This window comes from Mytilus edulis, chromosome 4 (assembly GCF_963676685.1).
Source record: "Mytilus edulis chromosome 4, xbMytEdul2.2, whole genome shotgun sequence".
NCBI lineage: Eukaryota > Metazoa > Mollusca > Bivalvia > Mytilida > Mytilidae > Mytilus > Mytilus edulis.
The window spans coordinates 47967056-47986799 of record NC_092347.1 but is presented as its reverse complement, the minus strand read 5'-3'; the positions used below and the strand labels follow the sequence as shown (position 1 = coordinate 47986799).

The 19744-nt window shown below is 33.7% G+C and overlaps 1 protein-coding gene across 1 annotated transcript; it reads left to right on the top strand.

Annotated features, from left to right (window-relative positions):
* Nucleotides 1-16763: 16763 nt before the first annotated feature.
* On the top strand, nt 16764-18281 carry LOC139519845 (uncharacterized). The gene has a single exon (XM_071312121.1). It carries the CDS (start codon nt 17358-17360, stop codon nt 18066-18068), a length of 711 nt encoding a protein of 236 aa, XP_071168222.1. The 5' UTR covers nt 16764-17357; the 3' UTR covers nt 18069-18281.
* Nucleotides 18282-19744: the final 1463 nt, after the last annotated feature.

The following is a 19744-nucleotide window of genomic DNA, read 5'->3' as shown; positions in this document are numbered from 1 at the left end:
CAGTAAGACCTCAAAAGATCATTGTCGGATAAAAAACTTAACTTAAAATTGCTGCAAGTTTTGTTTATCGGAAAGTTTATCCAACATGAAGAGCCGTGGTGCAGTGATTAATTCATCGGACTACTAACACAAAGTTTCCTGGTTCGATTCCCGTCTGGGATGAAAATCAAGTTCAGGGACTGGATTTTCGGCTCTCCCTTGACACCATTTGCGAGTATGGTCTTGAGGAAACAATGATAGTCCGTCGGAAGGAGACGAAAATGACTGACCCGTGTTAAGAGAGAGCCATATCTCTTGCACGTTAAAGACACCCTTGTAGATTTCGAAAAAGAGTAGGCTAATGCTGCTACAAGGCAGCATTCCGGCACCCGCAAAGTGGAAAGGGATGGATATTAGTTGCAAAACTTGTTTCCCAATCCATTATAAATAAATATGTTTAAACTAACACTGATTTCGATCTAACCCTTCTTGATTAATGAATTTTTCACAAATTAAGTTAAGAGGGTTGGGGGTCAGTAAAAACCAATATGATTTTTTTTTATCATAAGTGATTTGTTCTGCTGTTTGATGTGATTAGAAGATCGTTATGAAATATTGCTAAATATTGGTGTATTATTCATAGAAAAAGCATCTAGTCTTGCATGTATTCGTTTCATTTGTAGTGTATCTAATCCTCGATCTAATCAAATGTCTATATTCCGATTTAAAGGGTCCATATAAATCAGTACACACCACAAAGCTCATATAATATCCATACTTACAACACACACAATCTAACCTAGGAACAGTATAATATATATGTTCCTGATCTAACATTCATACTGATTGAGTTTGTTTTCGATTGAAAATGATAAAGCATGATAAAAACATATAATTGAGGAGAGAGAGGACCAGTACAAAGAGGGATAACTCTATTTGTTTACCTTAACTTGTGTCTCATCTGGAAATTAAAACTGTATAAAAAAAATCTGTAAATCTTCATTTGTCATTATTCAGATAAAAAAGAACTTCTTAATTTATGTTGCTCAGATTTGGAAACTAGTGTATGCCGTCATTGTATATGTTTAAGCATATTTGAGACAGATCGAGCTGGTATTGCGGTATGTTACCATGTGTAGCTGGCAGCTCCTCGTTAGACCATCTCAATCTGATTGGTTTAATTGGTTGTGCTGTGATGGCCCAGGCACAAGAGCTGTACTCCATTTCAGGTCTAACTGACGACTAGAATGTCCTTTCGTTTATTTTTTGGAAGATACATTTATGTTACGTTTTTTGAAAATTTAGCTGTCGTTTTGCATTTGCTTATATCATGATCTACATGGTTTTTTTTCCATTTAAGATCTGATTGAATGGTTATGCATAATATTTTTATACTAGTATCAGTTTGAAAAAAGTGACCATGAAGAATGTAGTCATTGTTGACTTGTTTCTCTTTTTTTTGTATGTAATTCTTAGAAACTGAATGGAGGATAATTTATCTGGATGGAACGATATTAACTGAGTGTTTTCCCATTTTGCTATTGCATCTATAAGTCCTGTTGTAATTTGGATGCATACTATTTGTTTTGATGTTTCTATAGGTGTTGCTGTCATCGGCAAATAACTTTAAAGTGCTATGTTGTAAGTATTCTGGGAAGTCGTTAATGAAGATAAGGATTTAAATTGTGCCAAGGAAAGTGCCCTGTGTTATTAAAGATCTTGCCCTTTTTTCTCTGATCGTTCTTCATCTTGCGTGTCTGTCTTTGTACGTTGATGTAAAAACAATCACAAACCCTTTCCAAGGTATTATGGTCTATGGCGTAAAATCGTAATTATGCAGTTACCTTTTGTTAGGGATTTTGTCAAAAGCTTTGGAAAAGTCCATCACAGACATTAGTTATAATATGTTGTCATTGTTGTCTTCTCCATGCAAGATCGTGTATAAAAGATATAATTGTGTCTCACGTGAGAGTTGAGATCAAAAGCCGCGTTGAAGGTCGTATAATATATTGGTTTTTTTTTCTCTTAAGGTGTTTCATGTTTGACTTTACTCCACTATTTTGCAAAGTATATATTGACCTGTATTTTATGGTATTGTGTTCGTTTTTAATACAGGAATAACTTATTTTTATGTTTTCAGTCTGTAGTTATTCTATGTGTGTTGATTGACTTTGAAAGATGATTGTGATAATCCTTTAAAATATATCCACATACTAAGTTCACCAATGCCAATGGCTCAGTTTATTTGGGTTAATGTTGTATAGGAATTTGTTGACGCTCTTTTCTGATATTAAAGTTTTATCCATTTGTGCATGTGTTGATATATACTAGTATTGGGTTGTCAGTGGTGAATGCTTTTGGGAATTGCTCGCCGAGCGCATGTCTGTCTGCAATGTTTTTTCATACATGAAGTGTGTGTATTTATTTGCAGTTGTTGATTTTTCTTTAATTCTTAATGCAGACGTTTTGTTTTCTTTTAAATTTGATTCTTAGTTGGTCTGTGATCCAAGGCAATTTCTTTTTTTTTTATGTTATTTGTTTTTGACCTATAAGCACTGATGGTGTTTATAAACTCATTGGTTTTACTTTTACCATAAATTATTTTGATCGTTTCTTTTAGTAGTTGGATGTCTTAATGCTTTCCCAGTTTGCTTTATGAATTGGTGGACTTTTCTTGTTGCTCTTTTATTTTTTTTTAGTGATATTGTACATTCAGTGATTACGATGTCCCAATAGGTGGCATTACCTCCAATTTATTTTTTATGTGTGGGGCAATTTTTAAGATAAGATCTATAGTATTCTTTCACCTCTTGTTGGTTTGTCTACTACATGACCAAAAGAGTTGTCATTTGTTATGTCAGTATGAATATGATATTTCTTTAATATCTGGGTTTCCGCGGTGCAATGGCACTTATATTATTTCTGTTTTTGCTTAAAGTGGGTTCAGTCGTTTGAGTTGCAATTTAGAAGATATTTTGTTAACAAAACACAACACAACATAGAAAAATAAAGTCTGAGAACGTTAACCACCAAACAAAACCCGGAGGTGATTTCATGTGATACAGAAGGGAAAAACAGATCCTGTTCAACATGCAAAACCCGTACGTCGTGTATTTCCTATAGAATAGATTAATAAGTCAAATCAAGTCATTAAAAATCACACAAAATCGGATTGGAAATTGGCTCTTATTTAACTACAAAAGAGGGACGATACCAGGGAGAGTAAGAGTCAAACTCATAGGTAGAAAATAAACTGACAACGCCATGGCTAAAAAAAAGACAAATAGACAAATAATAGTACAGAAGACACAACATAGAAAACTAAAGGCTAAGCAACACGACCCCATCAAAAACTGGGGGGGGGGGGGGGATATCAGGTGCTCCGGAAGAGCAAGCAGATACTGCTACACATGTGGCATGACAGGGAGGCTATGATGATTGTTGTTGGATATTGGAGGCAGTGATGGTGGCAGTTTGGAGAGAAACGTACGCCAAATAAGGAGAAAATGGAACGTATCCATCATGGCAACAGTAACTGTTGACAGATTGGGAAAATAAATTCCCGTTGTCACCATATGCAGATTAAAATGATAAAATTATCAATATTAAGTTATACAAAACTGATTACAACAATCAATGTCACAGTGACCTTGGACTTAAATGAGATATAGATCATCGGTATAAAGACATCATTCGTAAATATAGCTCAACATGCAGACTTCTAATACGTTCAGGTATTTCACATCCAATTTTTTATGGAAATATTCTTTATAAAGCACAAAGGTGTCAGTATTCACCTCAGAAACTTACAAAACCTTTGAATAGACTTATTAAGAAGGGATATAATTACGATACTGTTGTCAAGTCATTAAAGATTGCATATTTTGGCGTTAATATTGAGTCACTGATAAGGTCTTTGCATCGGAACTAAACACATTTATTCTAAAAACAGTTGCTGGCATGACACGGGTTATGTTCTTCTCATATATGTTATGATGGTATGATACTAAACCCCTAAGGATTGTGCCTGATGTTCATATGATGAAATCATAATCTTTCAGTCAGTTTAATTGAAGTCTGGAGCTGGCATGTCAGTTAACTGCTACGTAGTCTGTTGTTATTTATGTATTATTGTCATTTTGTTTATTTTCTTTGGTTACATCTTCTGACATCAGACTCGGACTTCTCTTGAACTGAATTTTAATGTGCGTATTGTTATGCGTTTACTTTTCTACATTTGTTAGAGGTATAGGGGGAGGGTTGAGATCTCACAAACATGTTTAACCCCGCCGCATTTTTGCGCCTGTCCCAAGTCAGGAGCCTCTGGCCTTTGTTAGTCTTGTGTTATTTTAATTTTAGTTTCTTGTGTACAATTTGGAAATTAGTATGGCGTTCATTATCACTGGACTAGTTTATATTTGTTTAGGGGCCAGCTGAAGGACGCTTCCGGGTGCGGGAATTTCTCGCTACATTGAAGACCTGTTGTTGACTCTCTGCTGTTGTTTTTTTATTTGGTCGGGTTGTTGTCTCTTTGACACATTCCCCATTTCCATTCTCAATTTTATGTATTTCATTTGTATATTCAGGAAACTCTGGATTGTTAGCAGAGACTTTTTCGTAAAACATCTGCATGTAGGTAGTGTTGCAAATACCCGCGAACAATTGTTGCCCGTAACTATTTATGACGTGAAGCAGTAATGAAAGAAATCTTCAAAATAGAGAGGCGAACAATACCAAGGAGACATTCAAACTCATAAATAGAAAATAAACTGAAAACGCCATGGCTGAAAAAGAAAACGACCAACAGACCAACAATAGTACACAAAACACAACATATAAAACTAACCGAGCAACACGAATAATAGGATAGTTCGTCCCTATCGAAAAGAATACAAATTGCTTGACGGTGTACTCTCCAAATCAAATATAAATATTATCAAGAAAAAAAACAAATAAAAATCACTAAAGATATAAGGGTTAAAAAGTATATATGCTTATGTATGATCAGCACTTTTTCCCTTAATAACAAGAATGTGTCCATAGTAGTCAGATGCCCCATCCGCATTATCATTTTCTATGTTCAGTGGCCCGTGAAAGTGGGATAAAAACTCTGATTTAGCAATATCATAGCATAGGTGTACTAAGTTACAGGTTGATTGGACTTCAACTTCATCAAAAACTATCTCGACCAAAAAACTTGATTCTGAAGCGAAACAGAGGGACGAACGAACAGACCAGGAAACATAACGCCCATAAATGGGGCATAAAAATAATTGTTACATCTACAACTGATACATTAAAAATAAAATTAATCGAAAGAACAATCTATTGAATACGAAAAAAATGTTTATTAAAAATGGAAGTGTAATATTCAAAGAAACGAAAGCAAAACAGTCTAAGAAAACCAATATTTAACAATTTTGATTCAGATATTACCACTATCAACATAATCAGCTTTATTCGTATTTGTGTTTAGTATAGATGTGGTATGATTGCAAAAAGTTATAAAAGGTACCAGGATTATATTTTAGTACGCCAGACGCGCATTTCGTCTACATAAGACTCATCAGTGACGCTCATATCAAAATATTTATAAAACCAAACAAGTAAATCCTTAGTGCAAATGAGACAACAATCCACCATGAACCAAATGGCGTAGATGTTAGCCATGTATCTTTTGGTATCTTTCGCCTCAACCATAACGCATAGCAATATATATAAAAGACCTAACACAACAAAATGAGTAAAGTAACGGTTTGACTTGTGTACAAAGGAACCAGCAAACGAAAGACGAATATGATATACAGAAACAAACGAAAACCACATAATTATAAGCTTTTGACATTGACAGGTACACACAGAATTAACACTTTTTGTAGTTTATAATCTTGTTTGGAGTTACTTGTGATAAACCGTACGATTGCATACAATTGTTCCACTATATCCACAAAACACTCAGGGATTCCAGAAGGATTAACACTTCCTAATCGGTTTGAAGAGACGAAAAACGATCAAGATAAAAAAAAAGGGGTATCAAATTTCCTTTTTGACAGAACTCAACCAAATCATGTATTGTACGGAAGGAACCCGCCATAAATCCTGGCAAGCAGAAGCAGACGTTCACAGAGTTCTGTTTTCTTAAACACCCATCCTTAGTTTTCTGTGTCGTAGGTTTTCAGGCTTGAAATGCAAATTTCAGAGTAAAAACTTCTTTTCGGTGTAGTGTAAAATCTAATTAACTGTATTGTTCCTATGAGTAATTTCCCTTTTGATTTCGAGTGTAAAAGTTGAAGACCTTAATTCATCAAGAATATAGAGTTGAATCGTAATTATTTTGAGATGTTCTTTTTTTTTTAAATTATTTATTCTAAATACAACTGAAATCAGATCTGTTCTTCAAGGCCATAAGTTTGTTACATATAAAAAATATAATCCATATCTCAGTTGAGTATTAAGGATCTTGCACTTGTGAGTTGCATCACTTTTATACGCACACTACGATGTTGGAGCTATTGTGATTATTGTCCTTTAAATTCTTATATAATCCATTTTTAACGATGCTCTTTTTATAATGTGAAGATGCCAAATCCTGTCGATCAAAATTCTCAAATTTTTATTCTAGTTGCATCATCATTCCCTGAAAGAAAAACAACCGATACGATAAAATTGAGAATGGAAATGGGGAATGTGCCAAAGAGACAACAACCCGACCACAGAAAAAAAACAACAGCAGAAGGTCACCAACAGGTCTTCAATGTAGCGAAAAATTCCCGCACCCGGAGGCGTCCTTCAACTGGCCCCTAAACAAATATATACTACATTTTAGTTCAGTGATAATGAACGCCATACTAATTTCCAAATTGTACACAAGAAACTAAAATTAAAATAATACAAGACTAACATAGGCCGGCGCAAAAATGCGGCGGGGTTAAACATGTTTGTGAGATCTCAACCCTCCCCTATATCTCTAACCAATAAGCTTAAGATGAAGCATTAGAAATTAAGAACGATTGTGTTGCTTGTCCTTGTTTTGGCAAAATTGCTAATATCCTGAAGCTGAACTATCTATTTCCTTTAATCTTAAATATACGCTTTTCAGTTATGTTATAACGCTTTATATAATTTTAATTAAATTCCGGAATTTAAATTTGAAATAAGCAACCAAAATTGAAAATATAATAAATCCTTGTGAAGGACAAGTCAATATTTCTGAAGTTCAGAAAAATGACTTTATATATTTAGAAGTTTATACATTTTATTGCAACACTTTACGAAAAAAGTAAATTTCAAGAACGTTCTGAATGTCATGGTGATAGTGAAATTATAACATGGGGTTTGCCCTTTTTTACAATCCGAAGGGATACGGTTCATGTAGATTACGGTACCCCAAACCATCCCCGGTAGAGCCATTTTTCTTTATTAGAAATAACTTTTATAAGATAATTGTTTACGTCCACAAAGTTGAAATCGATGGGACCATTTACAGGTTCGCCGATTAAATGCTCTAGGGAACTTCATTATTTTGGTTTTAATAACCAGATATTATGCTGCAGAAATTTGACATTATTGGTAGAAAATAACAAATACATATTGCCTTAAGAATTATTACTGGTACCATGTCAGTTTATTTTGTTGCTTGAAACGTGAACGCTTGATTTATATTTTCCTTCAAATGTGTTAATATTTTCATGAAATATTATTTCTAGCCGTCAATGATAATTCATTGTTAATGATTGTGACAATTTGACAATGCAAAACTATCATTCTGCTTTTCCCTAGAGGGTTTTACAACAGAAATCAAACACCTTCAACTAGATAATTATTCTGTTTTCAGTACTATAAAGAAATATTACTTCTAAGACCGTATTACAGAAAACTATTGTATCTCTCTTTCATCATAAATTTAGGTAACATTAAATTGATGAATTATCGAATACCAAACAAATGTCAAGATTTATTTCAAGAAGAAATATGCTTTATTTAAAATAAGTTTATAACTTTATGTCTGGTTTGCCAAAGTTTGCACAAATCGTTAGGGAAAACTCAAACATCGACAAAATTACCAAAGTGCAATCATTCGGCATTTATAGCCATGACTGAAGGGGGGAAATCGGCAACAGGACAGCTGGACTTGAAGTGACAATAGCATAACTGGTATTGTCCGAAAAATGGCCAATAAACAACATCAAAGAAGACCGTGCTGCATGGTATTTTCCGTGTATTAACTTATTGTTTGTCTCTCGAAAAGGATATCTAATATGATATCTAGATATCAAAAGAACATAGCCTGTAGTATATAGCGGTTCACGCCCGGCGTTGTCGCTTTTCATATTTGTCATATTTGTTTTTCGTGTTCTTTTTTTGTTATAAATTAGGCCATTAGTTTTTCCAATAAAATTGATTCATATTTTTATCCCTTTGTGTGCGGATTTAATAGATCTCGTCGAATTAAGTATGACCAATTAAACTTTTTTTAACGAATTTGTCACTCTGATGGATATGATAGTTTTAAGTAATGATGACAAGTTTCAAACAATTGTAATGCTTAATATTGAAAATATTTTCCTTTTGTTCAATCCTTCTGTTTAGACCCCTCTTTTCATAGTATTAAAGTTGATTAATAGTTGCTGGGTATTCTGACGTCACTTTTAGTATTGTTGTCTATATCGGGGCGACCATGCGTGTAGCTCTACGTTTACGTCAAAACGCCCGGGCGTACACTTGAATTTTGAAAATAAAACAAATAAATAATCGACATGGAATAAGAAAAACTGGTCAAAAGCACATCAGCCTTGTGCTTCTTTTTTTCAATGGATTGTAATTTTGAATAAAAAGGGACTAAATTTACTCAAATAGATCATTTGATATATTTGTTCGAATCTTTTGTAAAGTCTTAATCTACTATGAATTCTACGTACTTTTCTTTTCAAAGCAATTCACTATCTGCTCAGATTCGATATGCTGTTTGTATTTTTGTCGAGCCTGTGATTTATGTCCCAAAAGCGAGACAAAGCGGCGTCAATATCTAGGTTCCGAATGTGGATAAAGTCTTTTGAATGACTCTCCGTGAAATTTTACGAAAGTTGGACAGAAACTGTTTATGATCAATAGAGTATTCAGAGCAATATATATAATAATGCAATTACATCTTTAATTTTCCCGCATTTTAAGGAGAAAATGTAAATTTCTTTCTGCAATAAATAGGTGGTTGCAGTTTGGGCTTACATTTTGTTATTTCTCAATTACATTAACTACTTGTCGAACCTTCATCGAATTTCATGAAAATGCCGAAGAAGCTTTTTCTATGACAAATGTCTAAAGCTAAAATTTTGAAAGCATTTGTTTTCGTTCATTTTTCTGTTCTTTTCTGATAGACAGATAGCCGGACTCTTCTTTACGCAATTAATTTTTTTACATACTCAATTTATAAACCTTCGTAGATTGTCGTGAAATATTCCAGATAAAAAAAAAATATTAAGACAATTTTAGATTTTTTTTTAAATCCCTGTAAAGGAATGATAAATTGATTCACTTTTTGTGGGAAGAAATCCTAGGTGTTCCCCAGAAGGAATAATTTTTTTCGTGTTCATTAAAAGATGCTTTTGTCGATTGTATGCTCACTCACGGCACCATTTAAACTTATTTAAAAGTAATATTTGTTTGGACGTTTTCTCTTAAACCAATGACCATTAGGCTAGCTTCCAGTTTAACACGATGAATAAGTTAACATATTACAAAATTTAAGCAAAACAAATAAACCATTTAGATTCAAAAGTATGTTGCTATCAATGATTTTTTACTGACAGGAATCATTACGGTATCTCATTCTCGATAGCTTTCGGGGGCTTCGTCCCTTTCGAACCCACTACCAGCAGGTGCTTTAACATTGAACGGTTGGCTACCCTCATATCCCTCGTCAAGGTTCGGGCGTACACGTAAAAATGACCCAGCTACGCCACTGGCGACCATTTATTTGTTTGTTTAGAAAACCTGATTTCATGTAGAGAATCACCGACTAAAATCTCGGAGAAGTACTATAGATGTACTTTTAAGATCATTAGACCACTGAGACAGGTTTGAATACACACACATACACACATATATATATTTATATATACAAGCAAATACAAACTATGACTTAAAAAGTCCCCTGTCCTTGAGCTCTAACGACTGTTATATATCCTACCTCCATGACAAATATGTTGTTGTCCCCGCAGATAAAACCCCAAACAACATCGTTTTTGTGTGTAAAACTCATTACATTAACTGCTTGATCAACGAATTAGGTATTGACAATTCACTTGGAAACTCAACATATACACTCACGACACTTACCAAAGAGGAAATCCTGGATAATCATAGGTCTGTTCTGTGTTCCTTTGGAATTTCAACCAAAGATGAAGAACTGGATCTTCCATCACTGTATTGGATACCTAAACTACATCAGTGTTCTTACAACCAACGGCATATTGCTGGGTCTTCCAAGTGCTCCACGAAACCTCTTTCTAAATTATTAATATCTATTTTATCAGCAATCAAAGACGGGCTTCAAAGTTATTGCGAAACTGCCTATTCTAGAGGGGGCGTGAATCAGATTTGTATACTTAAAAATTCCAAAGATCTTTTAGAGTACATACAATCTAACTCTCTTTCATCTTGTAACAGTATTAAAACATTTGACTTTTCTACTCTTTACACAAGTATTCCACATTCCAAACTAAGAGACAAATTGAAAGAGTTGGTATTGCTTTGCATCATAAAAAAGAATGGCAAACGTAGATACAAAAGTATCTTGTCTTAGGGAGGGATAAATCCTACTTTGTAAAGGATTCAAACAAAACATTCTTTAAAACTGATATTATCAAGATGCTTGATTTCTTGATTGACAACATATTTGTTACGTTCGGAGGACGTGTTTTTTTAACAGACTGTCGGCATTCCAATGGGAACGAACTGTGCCCCTCTACTTGCCGACTTATTTCTTTATTATTATGAGGCTGACTTCATGCAGGAACTTCTTAGGAAGAAAGATAAAAAGTAAGCAATATCCTTTAACTCTACTTTCCGCTATATAGATGAAATAATTCAAAATTTGGTGACTAACTATGTGGAACGCATCTATCCCATCGAGCTATAGATAAAGGATACACAGATACAGTTAATTCGGCCTCATATCTTGACTTACATCTAGATATTGACAATGAGGGTCGGTTGAAAACAAAACTTTACGACAAAAGAGATGATTTCAGCTTTCCAATTGTGAACTTTCCATTTCTAAGTAGCAACATTCCAGCAGCACCTGCATACGGGATATATATCTCTCAATTGATACGACATTCCCGTGCTTGCATTTCCTATCATGATTTTCTTGATAGAGGGTTGCTGATCTTAAACTTAAGCTCTTAAGCTATTAAACCAAGAGTTCCAAATGGTGCAGTTGAAATCATCCCTTCGTAAATTTTACGGACGCCATCACGAGTTGGTTGACCGTTATGGAATAACCGTTTCACAAATGATATCGGGTATATGTTCCTTACGTCGTAACTACAATCCCCTTCATTTTCATGAATGTGACCTACCGAATTACACTATTTACCGGATTTGTTATCACATAAGCAACACGACGGGTGTCACATGTGGAGCAGGATCTGCTTACCCTTCCGGAGCACCTGAAGAAGAGTGTGTGAACGCGATTAGCGAATTCGATTCGCATTCGATTCGAATTCAATTCGAATTAAATGTCCGTTTAAACGAGGCACAAAAAGAAGAGTGTGTGAACGCGATTAGCGAATTCGATACAAGGCTGAATTTGATTTTATTTAAATAAAGAACCTTCCTAGCTTTGTCTGTTAAGCTCGCACTAGAAATCTATGTTAGGCAACATTATACATTTGTTCGTTGTTGAACCTTTGTACATATTGTTCCACTTTTGTAGGTCTTTGTTGGATTACAGTGTTTTTGTTTTTTGTTTTTAGTATTTAAACATAACTGCCATTTCCAAAGTAATTTGATAAGGTATCTAAATTATTTTGAAGACCTTCTCTGCTTCCAGCTAATACGATAATCATCAAAATACTTCCTGTATCAAAATTTAATATTTTCAGGGATTCGTTTTTAATATTTATTGTAAAAAAAATCAACTATATCGGTGATATAAGTTGAAGAGTATAGTACTGATGCCATCTTCTTGTTTTAATCCACTGTCAATGGAACGAACCTAGAATGTTTGTCATTATATTTTAAAGATACTTCAGTATATATGAAAAAAAATGTTTTATAATTTCAAAAATATATTTTCAGCACTCATTTCAACTAATTTATTGAGCATTTTATATAAGCTTTAGATTTCAAATATTTTGGCCACGAGCATCACTGAAGAGACATGTATTGTCGAAATGCGCATCTGGTGCAGGTAAATTAAATTGGTACCGTTAATTTTATTACTTCTCCAAAGAGAATCAAAGGATTTATTTTAAGATCGAAGCGAAATAACTGTCTTTTGTTTCGGTAATATGTTCACAACTCAATTGACTTTTCAAAAACAATATTCACTTCGGCCTCAGTGCATATCAATTTCGCTTTTAGCCAGTCAATAAAACCACAAATTTACCTTATCAAACGACATTAATTGTACAGTATTATTTTCTATCAGAGGTCTTTACTTCGAAGTGATTTTTCCCGTAAGGTATATAACATTTACTAAATAACAGGCACATGATTCCTTAGATCTACCAACAGAGATATTAAGGAACCAGAAATAGCTGGTTTTTAAAACAGAATTGGTGTCATAAAAAAGATAGAATATACTGTCTTGCATGCGATACTCGTTGAATAGCAGGTTTTAAAACAGAATTGGTGTCATTAAAAAGATAGAATATACTGTCTTGCATGCGATACTCGTTGAATAGCAGGTTTTAAAACAGAATTGGTGTCATTAAAAAGATAGAATATACTGTCTTGCATGCCATACTCGTTGAATAGCAGGTTTTAAAACAGAATTGGTGTCATTAAAAAGATAGAATATACTGTCTTGCATGCGATACTCGTTGAATAGCAGGTTTTAAAACAGAATTGGTGTCATTAAAAAGATAGAATATACTGTCTTGCATGCGATACTCGTTGAATAGCAGGTTTTAAAACAGAATTGGTGTCATTAAAAAGATAGAATATACTGTCTTGCATGCCATACTCGTTGAATAGCAGGTTTTAAAACAGAATTGGTGTCATTAAAAAGATAGAATATACTGTCTTGCATGCGATACTCGTTGAATAGCAGGTTTTAAAACAGAATTGGTGTCATTAAAAAGATAGAATATACTGTCTTGCATGCGATACTCGTTGAATAGCAGGTTTTAAAACAGAATTGGTGTCATTAAAAAGATAGAATATACTGTCTTGCATGCGATACTCGTTGAATAGCAGGTTTTAAAACAGAATTGGTGTCATTAAAAAGATAGAATATACTGTCTTGCATGCGATACTCGTTGAATAGCAGGTTTTAAAACAGAATTGGTGTCATTAAAAAGGTAGAATATACTGTCTTGCATGCGATACTCGTTGAATAGCAGGTTTTAAAACAGAATTGGTGTCATTAAAAAGATAGAATATACTGTCTTGCATGCGATACTCGTTGAATAGCTGGTTTTAAAACAGAATTGGTGTCATTAAAAAGATAGAATATACTGTCTTGCATGCGATACTCGTTGAATAGCAGGTTTTAAAACAGAATTGGTGTCATTAAAAAGATAGAATATACTGTCTTGCATGCGATACTCGTTGAATAGCAGGTTTTAAAACAGAATTGGTGTCATTAAAAAGATAGAATATACTGTCTTGCATGCGATACTCGTTGAATAGCAGGTTTTAAAACAGAATTGGTGTCATTAAAAAGATAGAATATACTGTCTTGCATGCGATACTCGTTGAATAGCAGGTTTTAAAACAGAATTGGTGTCATTAAAAAGATAGAATATACTGTCTTGCATGCGATACTCGTTGAATAGCAGGTTTTAAAACAGAATTGGTGTCATTAAAAAGGTAGAATATACTGTCTTGCATGCAATACTCGTTGAATAGCAGGTTTTAAAACAGAATTGGTGTCATTAAAAAGATAGAATATACTGTCTTGCATGCGATACTCGTTGAATAGCTGGTTTTAAAACAGAATTGGTGTCATTAAAAAGATAGAATATACTGTCTTGCATGCGATACTCGTTGAATAGCAGGTTTTAAAACAGAATTGGTGTCATTAAAAAGATAGAATATACTGTCTTGCATGCGATACTCGTTGAATAGCAGGTTTTAAAACAGAATTGGTGTCATTAAAAAGATAGAATATACTGTCTTGCATGCGATACTCGTTGAATAGCAGGTTTTAAAACAGAATTGGTGTCATTAAAAAGATAGAATATACTGTCTTGCATGCGATACTCGTTGAATAGCAGGTTTTAAAACAGAATTGGTGTCATTAAAAAGATAGAATATACTGTCTTGCATGCGATACTCGTTGAATAGCAGGTTTTAAAACAGAATTGGTGTCATTAAAAAGATAGAATATACTGTCTTGCATTCGATACTCGTTCAATAGCAGGTTTTAAAACAGACTGGGTGTCATTAATAAAGAAAGAACACGATGTCTTGCATGCGATACTCGTTGAATAGCAGGTTTTAAAACAGACTGGGTGTAATTAAAAAGAAAGAACATGATGTCTTGCATGCGATACTCGTTGAATAGCAGGTTTTTTAAACGACCGGGATAGGTATACTATAGTTTTTCAATCATTGCGTCTTGTGTTTTTTAAGATTAACATATTTTTGTGTTGGTTTTTTCTATATGATGTTTATATCATCTTCCAACAATCGTGTCTTCCTGTATGTCGAAATGCATATGAGCTATATGACAGGATCTGCTTACCCTTTATGAGCCCCCGAGATCACCCCTGTTTAAGGTTGGGTACGTGTTGCTCAGCGTTAAGTTTTCTATGTTGTGTTTTGTGTTTTATTGTTCGTCCTTTCGTTTTTGTATTGTCATTTTTCGACTTATTAGTTTGAAAATCGTTTGCCTTGTCTCATTACACGTCTAGAAGTTATAAAGTTCATATTTAAAATTACTTCTCGAGACAGTGCAAATGTAATGTAAAGGTTTGATCCATGCGACCAGTTTGTTACCGGAGACCTTAACATTATTTTTCGCGATAAAATTGTCATAAAACCAGAGAGAAAAAAACCATAACACCCCCCTTCTATAATGATAATATAATAAATTACTTACAAAGTTTGATTTTTTAAAATTTTTAAGGAATTCTAACGATTTATTGCCCTTTGAAATAATGCACGTTGTCATAATGTAGGTTCCCTTTCAGATTTGATTGTGAAGTGACGCCCAAATATTTAACAGATGTAACTGCTTCAAGAATGTGACTATGTAGGGGATGTAATCATGTATGTGTGGTTTCTTTTTATGTGAAATTGTGAGTTTAGTACATTTGTCTGAGATGAAAGCCATAATTTAATCTGCTTATGATTTGTTGCAGTTTGATTGTGATTTGATTTCTCTATATATGATTCTGTCATCACCAAAGAGTCTTAATTTGTTATGTGTTAAAATATTCGTAGAAGTCATTTTAAAATGCAAATAACATGGGACCCAACATGTCTTTTTTCTTTACTATTATGTTTTCTGGTTTTTTTTCTGTACACATTATACAGGTATGGTGGAAAGTATCCAGATGAAAGTGTTGTTCTATTTAACCAGGTTTCGGTTCTCATAATGCTGTCAAGTACTTCTGTTACATGAGCAGTAAAATAGCTACTGTTCGATGTACTTTTGTTTTCAGTTTGGTGAGTGAATTTTAACTGAGATTGTTTGGTATTATTAAGATCATGGATATGGTACAGTTGCTTGATGTCCCTGTTTATGGTTTATTTTGTTCACTTTACTATGTATGGAATAACACAGAAAAGGTGCAGCATATCTTTAAATTAAGATGTTAATATTAAAAGGGTACATCTTCGTCCCTTCTGCTACCAAATGGTGCTTTCTAGTTTATCATGAAATATCATAGTTAGTTAATTTTTGATATCATAAATTCCTATTTTGATATCAGAATAAAAGGAATAAATAGTTAAACGGCGACTCATAGTATGGGTTCTTGCTCGCTGCAAGTTAAAGAACGTTGCGATAAATGTTTAAGCATTGCATATGTGGCCTATTGTAAGCCAACATTTCTGAACCTTTCCAACATTCTTTTTTTTCAGCGACAGCACAAAGGAGAAGGAATAATAAGGTCACTGACGAAAATTAAACGTAAATATACGTTCACAAGACATCCACCATTTATATTTTTGACATTTATATTTGCTTAAGTGTTTCACATCTATAGAATTTTATAATTCAAATTATTTATAAAATCCCTAAAATGTAGATCCTTTCTTACAAATTTCATATTAAAACGAAGTCACACATAGAATAATGTAGGACGTTACCGCCGGACATACAATTACATGTAACCAATGATGAAAAGAATCTTCACTTACCATATACAATGCAACATAACTGAAATGAACATGTGGGTGAAACAAACATATCGTTTTTGATTATAGCATGCGACCATAATTGCTACAGAATAATACAATGATCTGTAAAGTCAATATAAAATATTCTATTTTTAATGAACAGTGTAGCATAAAGCACTGTAAGTAACGAAACTATTCAATTGAACCAAGCAGTTAATGACAGATCACTTGCTGAGAATTAAACAAAGATCCGATGATTAAGGCTACCTTGATATACTTACTTTATGTATATTTTTAGAGGAGGTGAATTGTTTAACACTCAGTTTACTAATAGCTGTGCTTGAGGCGGAGCTATGAATCGTGATCTATAATCTATTTACTGTTCTCATCGAAGTCTGTTAAAATTTGTGAAGCGTAGTTTGTCAATGAAAACTGTCAGACATTGTGCTGTCAATCAAACGGTTTAATTTTAACTGCAGCTTTTCGATTGGATTTTGTACAATATTTAGGCATACATACACAATTATACCTTCGTGTCCTTACTGTCAAACTTGAATGTGTTCCGTTCGGTGAGGTGGAACGATTACATTACCGTCAGGTATGCTATAAGATGATTGTGATCTATTTAGCAGTGTGGAAGGTGTTAATAAATATTTGTAGGTCGAGTGGTAAAAACTGTGTCAAAACACAACAAAGTTACTATGATTTTTGAGTGCAGTAATTTTTACATTTAATGGATCTTAAACAATATATACGAAGGTAACGTACTGATGTAATTCTCTGTTTTTTCATCTAATTACATTGAAGATGTGATAAATGATCACGGGCTATGGGTCTGTGCAACATAAACACACAGTTCTAGGATGTATATAAGTGTTAGTATAGTGCCATTTGTAGCTGTTGTCATGTTCAGTGTACTTCCTGTTTGTTCTCAGGATTATTGTGATACCGTTAAAAATAAATGTATAGCTAATCTGGGCTGTGGTATGGCGTTACATACATTCTACATTGCATGTTCCTCCTTACTTTCAGGAGAATCACCAGAGTGCTCATCACAGTGTGAGAAAGCTCTTATTTCTTTAGTTTGGGCTGAAGACACTGTAGGAAAACAGTTCATAAACTGTAACTGTAGCGGGGGAGATAAACACTGCGAGGATCAAAAGATGAAAATAGAAGTGTGTGAGAATGTTAGAAAATTTAACAAGTCAGCAATAGTTAAGTGTGGTTTAGCAAAATGGTTATGCGAGGCAGATACAGAGTGCCTTTTTGCATTAAAATTTTTCGAGGATCATTGTTCAGGACTAATACGTGGAGAAAAATGCACTCCGAGTTGTAATAATAGTTTGACGATTCTATATCAATTACAAAGTGCTCAAAAAATGATGACATGCGAGTGTGATGGCACTGAAGATTTTAAATGCATGCAAATAAGACGTTACACAGAACGATTGTGTTTCTTTAAGGAGGACGATGCATCAAGTGAGGGCATTCGTTATTCAACGCCATGTAAAATAGTGTTTCTATCTGAAGTTTTATTTTTTGTATTATTTATTCGATGTTTTTCGTGTTCATAGTTTGAAGTGACAAATTGCATTGTAAAACATGCAATGCAAACGATTATAAGACGAAGAAAAGAAAAGGAAAAGGGGGTAAAATTATATCATCTCCTTGTTTTAACATTCCAACATGACACAATCGTGCTTTCGTGTTGATCAATTTATATTTTGTTTTGTTTATTAATTTATATTTGTTAAATAATATAATACATGGAGTACAGTCTTGGTTAATTATTTGTTATGTGTAATCATAAAAGTTAATCAATGATAGATGTGTTCGTAAATTTCTTCAGCTTATATGACAGAAATATTTGGACGCAACTCATACACATAGCAGAATTTAATGAGACTGTCGTAAAAGTGAGAGGTTTGGCGCTATTTTGAAAATGCCTGTACCAAGTCCGGAGTTTGACAGTTGTTGTCCATTCGTTTGATGTGTTTTGTCATTTAATTTTGCCTTGTGATTAGGGACTTTCCGGTTGAATTTTCCTCGGAGTTCAGTATTTTTGTGATTTTACTTTTTATGCCCCACCTACGATAGTAGAGGGGCATTATGTTTTCTGGTCTGTGCGTCCGTTCGTCCGTCTGTCCGTTCGTCCGTTCGTCCGTTCGTTCGTCCGTCTGTCCCGCTTCAGGTTAAAGTTTTTGGTCAAGGTAGTTTTTGATGAAGTTAAAGTCCAATCAACTTGAAACTTAGTACACATGTTCCTTATGATATGATCTTTCTAATTTTAAAGACAAATTAAACTTTTGACCCCAATTTCACGGTCCACTGAACATAGAAAATGAAAGTGTGAGTTTCAGGTTAAAGTTTTTGGTCAAGGTAGTTTTTGATGAAGTTGAAGTCCAATCAACTTTAAACGTAGCACACATGTTCCCTGTGATATTATCTTTCTAATTTTAATGCCTAATTATATTTTTTACCCAATTTTACGGTCCATTGAACATGGAAAATGATAGTGCGAGTGGGGCATCCGTGTACTTTGGACACATTCTTGTTTCATATACGACATGTACGACTGTCATTTCAATAAATAGATATAAGAAGATGTGGTATGAGTGCCAATGAGACAACGCTCTATCCAATTAACAATTTATAAAAGAAAATCCGATTATCTTATTCATACAAAATTTATATATTATATCATCAATTAAATAATATGTATATGTTAATCGGGATCTGACATCACATTGGATATAGGCCTATATTTCCTGTATGTATTTGAAGGCTCGGGGAATATATGGTCCATATCGCCTGTGGAGATGAAGAAGAACAACTACTATGTTTATCGGTATTGTCATGACTGCAACATTCTGATCTTCGTTTTTTTTACTCCCAGAAAGAGGACATAGACTTATGTTATCCTCGTCATAGTTTCCGGCCAAATTGCATGAATAGCAGAAATATTTCACTCCAATATAGTATATTCAAAATAAATTGAAATACTGAAGATATCAATTAGTTACATATCAGATGTTTGTATAAAAAGCATTGCATAACAGATTTATTTAAAGTTGGATAAGCATAAAATAATAAAACATAAGCTCTGTAGAGCTTTAAACCGATATTCATATATAAAAACACAAGATTCAAAACACAAAACACCTTAAACAGAAAGTGCATTATGAATAGCATAAATTAACAATCAAAGCACAGCAAATTATCTATACTGTAAATAGTGATTATAGAGGAA

Excerpts from the sequence above, each read along its gene's own strand:
- LOC139519845 (XM_071312121.1), top strand. The coding sequence starts at position 17,358 with ATGTATATAAGTGTTAGTATAGTGCCATTTGTAGCTGTTGTCATGTTC.